The 10,186-nt window shown below is 49.2% G+C and overlaps 1 protein-coding gene across 2 annotated transcripts in view; it reads left to right on the plus strand.

The window, feature by feature from the left end:
* Positions 1–9,828, plus strand: part of HDAC6 (histone deacetylase 6) — a 36,585-nt gene extending 26,757 nt beyond the window's left edge. For both annotated transcript variants that reach the window (XM_035141128.2, XM_035141129.2), the window contains 6 exons: positions 195–369; positions 1,937–2,298; positions 4,028–4,138; positions 4,256–4,402; positions 5,381–5,509; positions 7,787–9,828. In XM_035141128.2, the coding sequence (XP_034997019.2) occupies positions 195–369; positions 1,937–2,298; positions 4,028–4,138; positions 4,256–4,402; positions 5,381–5,509; positions 7,787–7,855 (993 nt within the window). In that variant the 3' untranslated portion in view covers positions 7,856–9,828. The remainder of the gene's footprint in view (positions 1–194; positions 370–1,936; positions 2,299–4,027; positions 4,139–4,255; positions 4,403–5,380; positions 5,510–7,786) is intronic.
* The last annotated feature ends 358 nt before the right edge of the window (positions 9,829–10,186 follow it).

Here is a 10,186-nt window from a genome sequence, read left to right on the forward strand (position 1 = left end):
CCAGTGGACCCAGTGACAGTGGGTCATGAGGACTAGAAGCTTCTTTTTTGTATTTTGAATGCCAACAGAGGTTCCTTTGGGATAGCAAATTCCACACCTCCATTGTGAACATGCAGGACTTTCCCAGCAGACTCGTACGTGGTTGCATCTGGGGCGCAATTTCTCTGAACTTTCCCTCCCCCCCCCTTTTCCAGGGCGGCTACAACCTAGAATCGATCTCGGAATCCATGACCATGTGCACACGCAGCCTCCTGGGGGATCCTCTGCCCCCGCTGGGACGCCTCAAGGCCCCCCACCCCAGTGCCCTGCAGTCTTTGGCCAATGCAGCCGCTGTGCACCGCAAGTACTGGGCAAGCCTCCGACTGGAAGGTGAATTGTCTCTCTCCTGTCCTCCTCTGTTCCTTGGTGGCGAATGCTCTGCATCGGAACTATTGCAATGTAGAGGGTAAGGGTGTGAGCTGGGGGCTGACCGGCCTCTGTTATGAATTCACAGAGTGGCCTTGGGCAAAGCTCTGTTCGTCAGCCTCGTCACCATGCCCCCCTCGCCTCTCCTGTGGGTTGTGGAGTAACACTACTGGGTTAATGTAAACATTACTGCAGGGGGGGGGGTGAACTCTGGACTATGTCACCTTTGCATATCAAATGTTACCAGTTCCAACCTGCCAAGTTGGGTGTCTGCTGCAGATGAAAGGCAGCAGCAGGGCACATCTCAACCTGCTGAGCATCTTTAAAGGGCGTGGGGGGCAACTGCCAGGAAAGTGCCAATAGGTGCGAGAGGGGGGGGAGATTGGGTCGTGACTCTCCCACATAGATACAGCCCAGTCTCTGTGTGGGCCATGTTTCAATACTCATTGCAAAAGAGGGGCCAGGCAGAGAGGCTGCAGCTGAATACGTCTACAGGGAAGCAGAGAGGAGAGGCCTCAAATTAAAAGTACACAGGTAAGGCAGAGATCAGACCTGAGGCTCCAAAGAGATAAAGGGGGAAGAAGGCTTTGTGGTGGAATAGTTCTGTGGCTATTCAAAGGAAAATGCCCTGGAATGCAGAAAGTGTGGGTCGAAGCCACTTTCTCCACAGAGCACATGCCTTGCCTTCTCACATCATGTGGTGAAAGCCCCACGTTTCCTTTGCTAAGCCACTTGTGGAAGATCACTGCAGCTGGTGCTCACGGCCTGCTCAACTGCAGCCTCTCTTTCCTCCTGAAGCTTCGAGGTGCATGTTAGGCACGCTTCAACCTTTCATCTGGGGGTAGCCTCCGGTGATATCTGCCTCCTCTGCAAAAACTACACAGGGAAGGAAGCAGGACAGCTTGTTGGGGGTGGATATTTCAGGGCGGTTGTGATCTCAGCAGCTCTTAATCTCAAGGTCGTGGGTTCGAGCCCCACATTGGGCAAAAGATTCCTGCATTGCAGGGGGGTTGGACTAGAGCAGGCATCCCCAAACTGCGGCCCTCCAGATGTTTTGGCCTACAACTCCCATGATCCCTAGCTAGCAGGACCAGTGGTTGGGGAAGATGGGAATTGTAGTCGAAAACATCTGGAGGGCCGCAGGTTTGACATGCCTGGACTAGAGGATCCTCACAGTCCCATATAGTTCTGCAGTTCTATGATCCTGCGCACCTAGCAACCAGCACGCCTCCTGAGATGGCATTGCGGATTGGTAGAATGACTGCTGATGTCACAACTTCCCCTTCTCTTCATGACTTCCGGGGGGGGGGGTGAGTTTCAGAATAGGACCAGAGAGAGTTGGGGGAGGAGGCAGGGGCCTGAGGACAGGGGTGAGAAGCAGATGCCAGGAGACAGAAAGACGAGTCAAAACAGGCCAGGAAGGTAAGCTGGAGTTGGCATTCTCCTACCTCTCTGGCTCTGTTTGGACGATTTGGACGGCAGCTCAGTGGGTGTGGGAAGAGGAGGAGTAACCTAAATCTTGTCTCCCCAGTGCCTGCTCCTCTGTGGGAGAAGCCCAGGACTCGAGCTGGGAAAGGAACTCCCATTCCAGGTGAAATCCCACCGGAGGTCCCCCAGGAGCTGCTTCAGAGCCCCGGCGCTCAACCTGTGAATGCCTTGAATGATGCCGTTTTGGCTCTGAGCTCCCTCCAGCTGGAAGACCGCCTTGCGGAGGAGGCAGAGACAGCTTCCAGTTCCCTCTCACCCGATTCCAGTCCGGTGGGTGAAGAGGCTGGGCCCAAGGTTGGGGGGACCTCCCCTGGAGAAGCTGAGCCAGTGGTGGATACCCAGAAGGAAAGCATGTCGACGGGGAGTTCCACGGGTGGAGCGGAGTCTCCTGGCAAAGAGGCAGAGGTAGGTGCCAGGGAGCTGTGGCCAGTGCAAGCCATGGTATGAGGGCTCACCCACACTTGTGCTTGGCTTTCGGTTTCCCCCCGGGGAAACACACTGTTTACTGCTGAATCAGAGCAAAGCAAATGGGTTTTCTCCGGATTGGCGTTAGCTCCGATTTAGCGCAAAAGAGCAGGTTTTATGGGGGAAAGGCAAACCCATGCCTAGAAAGCAAGAGACAAATGGAAAACTGCTTGGGCCTGTGCTTTCTAGGCATGGGAGAAGCAGAGGTGTGGATGAGCCCTGATTTGCGTTGTAAATCTGACTGGAGCTTTTGAAACTGGGACAGACATTTGAAGGTTTGTCAGGGACAAAGGAGGAGTGATCCTGGGGATGCCTGTAACAACTGGGAGGGAACTCTGGGAATTGTAGCTCTGTGAGAGGGAGTAGGAATCTCTTAGCAACTCCTGACAAAATTTGGCATCCTTGAATTCTGAGGTCTGTAATTCCTAAACAGTGCTAAGAGTTGTTAGGGGACCCTTATTCCCCTCAGAGCTACAATTCTCAGAGTTCCCTGGAAAGAGGGACGGACTATTGAACCACTCTGGGAATTGTAGCTCTGTGAGGGATCTCCTAGCAACTCTCAGCACTCATTAACAACTCTCCCAGAATTCTTTGGGGGAAGCCATGACTTTTTGTAGTGCTGTCCCTGAGATCTAAATTCAGGCATCCCCAAACTTCGGCCCTCCAGATATTTTGGCCTACAACTCCCATGATCCCTAGCTAACAGGGCCAGTGGTCGGGGAAGATGGGAATTGTAGTCCAAAACATCTGGAGGGCCGAAGTTTGGGGATGCCTGTCTAAATGTATGCTGTGACAGTGGCCTGCGCTCAGTTGAATCTTGCTGTACCTGCCACACACTCTTCTCTACATCAGTAGCTTTTCCAGACTACCCACTTTCTTTCTTTAGGGAATAATTTCCCCATTGGCTTGTTTGCCACATGGCTCCTGCACAGTGAAAAGGATTCTGTGGTACCAGCCCTGCTTGTATGCAGAATGTACCCAGAAATCACCCAACCATCCTCCGTGGCTTCAAGTTGGAGGGAGAAGATTGATAGTACTGGGCAAGCTTATTCTGGGCACTTGTCCTATGTCATATTCTATTAAGGCTATAAAGCAGCCACCCCCAACCTTCGGCCCTCCAGGTGTTTTGGACTACAATTCCCATCATCCCTAACCACTGGTCCTGTTAGCTAGGGCTCATGGGAGTTGTAGGCCAAAACATCTGGAGGGCTGCAGGTTGGGGATGCCTGCCATAAAGAGCCCTCTTTTGGGGGGCGGTGGTGTGGAATCACTACTCTAAATCCTTTTGGTTTTTTGGACCCAGGACCTCAGCCTGTGGCATGATGCCCGCTCAACTTTCCCCCCAAATCTCTGTCTTCTTTCTCCTCCCCGTGAAACAGCATTTCTTTTCTAAATAAGAAAACACAACAGAAAGGGGGGGCTAAGCTGCTCCCCCACAAGCCTTTTCCTCCAAAAAGAGGGCAGGGGGCTGGTTGCACGCACGCACACACACCCCACTTCACTGCCTGTATTTCTATATACTGGAGGCTCCTTTATTCTAGAACTGTAGCGTTGCCCGTGGTGTGCTTGGAATGGAAAATCGCAGAATTTCAGGTCTCTCTGATAATCTGAGACAAGACTTGACCCTAAATCTCTATTCTCTTTCCTCCATCGCGCCTCCTTCAACCAGGTAAGCCCACCGGCTGTACGCCCAATGCTAGCGGAGGTTATTCTGCTTGACGAAGCTGCAGGTGGCTGCTCTTCCTCCTGTGAGCCGCTTGAAGAAGACCTGGCAGAGGCAGTGAGTTTGGGGAGAGATGGGAGGGTACCTGGGATTGGATTTTCTGGGCTTGGCGGGGGTTGAGGTTGGGAATGGGTGCCAGGATGCAGAGATGATACTCTCTCTCTCTCTTTCTAGGGGCTGTTTTATGCTGTGACTCCCTTGCCATGGTGCCCCCACCTTGACTCAGTGCTCCCTGTGCCTTCCCTTGGCTTGAATGTGCTGGAGCCCTGTGCAGAATGTGGCAGCGTGGCAGAGAATTGGGTCTGTCTGATTTGCTACAAGGTAAGGTGGGCAAGCTAGGGGGGGGGGGGTTGGGTAAACTGGGAGTGACCCCCATCATCCCTAAAGTGAATTAGCAGTGCCTGGTTTTTAGGGTTTTGGTTTTTTATAAGAGTTGCGTTTTAGTTGGTTTAACAACAGCTAACAGATAAGCTACCACTACTGGAGCTTCAGTAATGGGGGAACCTCAAATGATGGCAGTCTGGAGGGGGGATTAGGGTGAGACTTATTAATGACTCAGTGGGGTTTTGAACCTATATCTCCCCAGTCCTAGCCCAGTGCTCTTAATTGCCACACTATGCTGTCTTTTTGTACCCCAGTTACGTTTTCATTGGGAAAGATTGATTCCCCCCCCCTTTTCCTCCTTGCTGTGGGGTTCACTGTATTTTTTGTATGCAAGGCAAGGAGATTTCTCTCCATGTTGTGTTGTCCTTAAACACGTTGAGGTGCTGTGCAGACTGCCTTCTGCGGCCTGCTGACTTGCCCCCTTGATTTCTCTGAGGTGATCGACTCCACAGTACAGTGGTACCTCTACTTACGAATAACTACCGGTACTTACGAATGTTTCTACTTACGAATGGAGCTCCGTCCGCCATCTTGGATGCGGTTTAGATAGGATTTTTTCTACTTACGAATTTTTAGATAGGGTTGCTTCTACTTACGGATTTTTTCTCCCAATGCATTCCTATGGGATTCGACTTACAATTTTTTTTCGACTTACGAATGTGCGTTCAGAACGCGTTAAATTCGTAAGCAGAGGTACCACTGTATCTGCTCTCTGTCCTCCTCCTCTGCTTCTGATACATGCCAGGTGGGGTGCTGATGTGTGGTCCGTCCTCTGTAAGAGCAGAAGAGTTGAGCTTCAGATAGCTGTCCTTGGTATATTCATTTTCAAATGAGTCTGTTTGGTCCATTCCCAAGGTTAGTCTTTTGGAGCCGTTTCCATCATCATCTAAGCCTGCCTTCTTCCACCCCATTCAGGTTTGCTGCGGCCGCTACATTAAGCAACACATGGTAGCTCACAACTCAGAATCTGGGCATCCACTGGTTCTTAGCTTTGCGGACCTCTCTGTCTGGTGCTATGGATGCCAAGCCTATGTCCACCACCCGGTGAGTTGTGTCATGCTTTGGTCCTTTCCCCACCCTTTCCTTTCCCAGGGGTTTGCCCTTCAGCTTGGAAATACCAAACCAGTGTGATGAGGTGCACATTTGCTCAGGGAAACAAACATCCCCACCCCATCATTCCTGTCATAAATGACACATAGGCATCTGAGCTGCATTGCTTTGTGGAACATCAGTTGAGGTTGCAAATCATTACTTGAGGCTTGGGAGGTGGTGTGAAGAGCTTGCACACCTCTAGAAGAGACCCGAGATAATCTGATGGCTGTTGCTTTTAAGGGGTTCCAGCCCCAATACACCTTGAGCCACATAATCTGGTTTGCCACTGAACTAGGTTACTTCGGTACTGAATTCACTATGTGCCTTATGCTTCCCCCCATTGAGATACAAAGGTAAAATGATTCCTCCACCCACAGCCCTGCCACCCATGTGGCAGCTTTTGAACAGGAACAGCCAGTGCTTCTTTTTCTAGGGGTGCTCTCATTTTGAGTCATTTTGACTCAAGAAAATCCCCATTTTATAGTTTAATTCGGGAAAAAATAAATACAGTAAATGGACAAAAGTACAGAGATTCATAAAATGTTTAGGGGTATGCGTACCCCCAGAAAAAAAGCGCTGGGAACAGCAAATAAGGACTTTGTTTCACTCTAGCTCTTTTTAATAAAAAAAGTTTGATTGACAGTGGCATTAAAGAAGAGTGTGGGTGGATTGTTCCATTAGTATTGACAGGAGATTGTTCTGTCAAATTCTTCCATTAACAGAGAATCCAGAGGGATTTCTCTCCCACCTGGGGCTATTCCGTTCCATTATGCTGAGAGCAGAGCAAATTCGCCTTTTGCTGAGAGGATTCTGTGAACTGCATGGAATGTGTTTCTGCTGGCAGCAATGAAGGTTTTTTGCCTTGCTGCCTGCTGTGGTGGAATTTTATGTAATTAATGATGTAGTTAATTACAGTGGTACCTCTACTTACGAATTTAATGCATTCCGAACACACATTTGTAAGTTGAAAAAATTTGTAAGTCGAATCCCATAGGAATGCATTGGGAGAAAAAATTCGTAAGTCAAAGCAACCCTATCTAAAGATTCGTAAGTAGAAAAAATCCTATCTAAACCGCATCCAAGATGGCAGACGGAGCTCCATTTGTAGGTAGAAAAATTCGTAAGTAGAGTTATTTGTAAGTAGAGGTACCACTGTACTTTATCATGACATTAACCCACACCACTGATTTCAACACAGAGGCCATTCATTTCAGTGCAAAGGAAACTCAGTGCAAATGGGGTAAAAATGTCATCATTTGCAGACTGAAAACAGCTACAGTGAATGCCAATCACATTCACTCGATTGATTTTCTTTCCGGACATGGGATGAATAAGCGAACACCGGTCGTTTCTGTTCTCATGCCCATTGGAAATTTCCAACACCCCTGTAGGAGTGCAAAGTCCTACCCAGTAAGAAGCTACACTCCTTCAAAGGAATTATTTTCCCTTCATGAGAAAGAGAAACAAAACAGGAGCCATACTTCTTCAGGAAAACAGCGTGGTGGAAAGTAGTATTTTGAAAGCATGTGACTTCTCTTTTCCAACCCCGCCTCCTGAATAATCCTAGGCTTCTGCTTTGAAATAATGGCAGCTGATGTGTCCAAAAAGTGGGAGGTGCTCCAAGTGCCAGGCCCCTCCCACTGCACCTGCCCTCTCTCCAGCTGTGCTTCTAGAAATGCCACTGAAATGCTAGGATAGTTAAACGGAGCAGCAGTGCCCCTCTTCAATACTAGGGCAAGGATGATGAGAGTTGGATTCCAGCAACATCTGGAAGAGCACAGGCTCCTCTTTCCTTGACTACAGCAGGAGCAGCCCCTGTGTTACTTTTCTGATGTTTTGGATCACAACCCCCATCATCTGGAAGGCAGTCTCTATGGCTACCCCTAGACTAGGGAGTGAGTCCTATTGCTCCTAATGGGACTATTTTCTGGGTTGACTTCAACCAAGACATTATGCGAGTTAAACAACTTAGTGCTCACACAACAGAAATCTTCCAGAGCCCTGGGTCCACATTCCCCTATTTTGGGGTTTTGCGCTTCCTTCCACTAGTGGGAGGTGACTACCCACCCGGGTGCAGTGGTAGAATCCACTGCAGAGGAACCCTTGCTACCAGCAATGCTCTTTGTGCCGGAGGTTTTCTTGAATTGTGGTCTGATTTGACACTATCTTGTGTGTTTGTTATCATTATTATTAGTAGTATTGTTCCTTTGGGCTTCTCCCCTCTCCCAGGTTCTCTTTGAAGCCAAGAGCCAGGCTCACCGGCTGAAGTTTGGTGTGGACATGGCAATACCGTCCTAAAGCAACTCCCTTTGTAAGGAGCAGCTAATACAGAATGCAGCACAATCTGCCATCGTTTGACCTCACTGAATTGAACCTGATGCTTCAAGGGCTCTTGATGTGCCAAATAATAGTCAGCAATCATCAATGCAATACCACCAGCAGCCACGAATCAAACACCAGCGACCTCATTGCTTCCACAAGGACAAAGAATGTTCCTTTCTGGTGTATTCCATGATTGGGTCCATTTCAAATCAACCTTGGGGATTTCTTCACTTCCGGGCAGAGGAGACTTGCTTTCCCTGGTGCTGAAGAAGCGCATGTTTTTATTGGAAGGGGGGGGGCAGGCATTTATCTCTGCTCACATTGCCAGAGTCTGATTGCACAATATACCCATTCCGTCCTGTCTCAAATTGCCACATATTTTTTTTCCAAATCACCCTCTCTCCTCCATACTAAAGTTGCTTTATGCTAGGCTGGAGGGAATCCATGCTGAACTGAGAGAGGAGGGGTAATAATAATGATGATAATTTATTATTTATATCCCGCCTATCTGGCTGGGTTTCCCCAGCCACTCTAGAGGGATGTATTCCTCTTATCTCCTCTCCCCTCTGCCCCCCCCAATTAATCAAGAATGTTTCTGCAACTAGTTGAGACGAAAGCATGTTTTGGGCAGGTGGAATCCTGTGACTAGGAGAGGTTCATCTCTAGAAGGTGGAATCCTGTGACTAGGAGAGGTTCATCTCTAGAAGGTGGAATCCTGTGACTAGGAGAGGTTCATCTCCAGAAGGCTTGAAATATAAACGGCTGGAGGTCCACGTTCCTCTGAACTGGGTGACATCCTGCAATTATATACATACATATATTTGATGGGAGTCTTTGGTTTGCTTGTTCCAAGGTTCTACAGTATTTGGTGCTGCATGTAGTAGAGAACATGCAAGATGCTTGCGAGGATGGCCTAAGAGGTCTTTAGATTATAGAGACAGGAGCATGCAATCTGAAAGGCTCTCGTCTGATGCCGTGAAGGGTATCTTATCATTCTTCTAAGGCCAGATTCTCACATTCTTCCCATTCCTGCCCCGTCACTGTATATGGACTCAAAATTTGTGTGTGTGTGTGTGTGTGTGTGTGTTGCAGCTCATCTGTGAAGGTGGGTGTGAAATGGGGCCATTTAAAACTCTGCTCTCAGCATGCCACAGCTACATTATTCACACACTGTTTCCTGCAGTATTTGGGCCTCCTGCAGTTCTGCTGCAAAAGGAGAATGTGAGAATTGGGCCTTGGTTACTGTGTTTGTGGGAAATGTTTGCCGGGCTGTCGTCTTAAGCAAGGAGCATGGCCAGTCCTTCCAAAAGGCAACCGAGAGCTGTATCCTGGGCAATGAGTTGCAGGGGTGGGCAAATGGAAAAGGTTTTGGCAACCCTGTCTGGTTCAAAGTGGTTCAGAGGAGCACCTTCCTTACTGGATTCCAGGCAACCACAGATTGCCCCTCACCTTGAATAGTCAAAAAACTGAATGGGGCCAGGGTCAAGGCAACACATCACTCTGTCCCTAAAAAAAAATAGGTTTGGGAAAAGGTGGGTTGAAAAGGGCTTATGTAGAGGGTGATTGGGGTGTGTCAGTTTTATCAGGGCCGGCCCTGGTAAGCTGGGGGGCAGGGGAGGGGTGGCTGTAGGGCAGAGATGGGGAATCTGTCATCCTCCGGATGTTATTGGGCCTCAGCTCCCATCATCCCTGACCATATTGGCCATGCTGGCTGGGACTGGGGAGTTCAACACCTGGAGGGTTACAGCCCCCCCCCATTCCTTGCTAAAGGGGCTGAACTCATACCATGCTATAAAGGAGGGGTGGGGGGTTTCACCGAACCTTTAGAAGTGGGAAGTTAGTTACATTATAGCCTTAAAAATCCTTTGCATATGATTACTTCCTTTGCCATTGTTTCTCTGCTCAGTTTTATAATCTTTCTAATTATTCAAATAAAGTGTTTCTGTGAATGGAGTGGCTGTGTTTTAGATCTGGGAAGTGGGGACGGATCTCTTGGTCCAATGTTAAGCCATTTAAATTGTGATCCCATGACTGTGCCCTCCTCGTGGGCTGCCACTGGGACCGTGCCTGTGCTCTGCCCACTGGCTGCCAGTGCCCTCTCTGCTTCCTCATGACTTGTAAGGGAAAGGTAATACAGAGATCCCCCTCCCATCATCAAGAGCAGCTCCTCAAACAGCAGCAATGCCAGTGGGGAGGGGGAGGGCTCCAGTGAGGAAGGAGGAAGAGGGATGCAGGGCTCCGGCAACACAGAAGAGCCCCTGCTACACATGAGGCAGGAAGAGAGAGAGGAGGAAACGGGGAGAAGGA

This window comes from Zootoca vivipara, chromosome 16, assembly GCF_963506605.1.
Source record: "Zootoca vivipara chromosome 16, rZooViv1.1, whole genome shotgun sequence".
Lineage (NCBI taxonomy): Eukaryota > Metazoa > Chordata > Lepidosauria > Squamata > Lacertidae > Zootoca > Zootoca vivipara.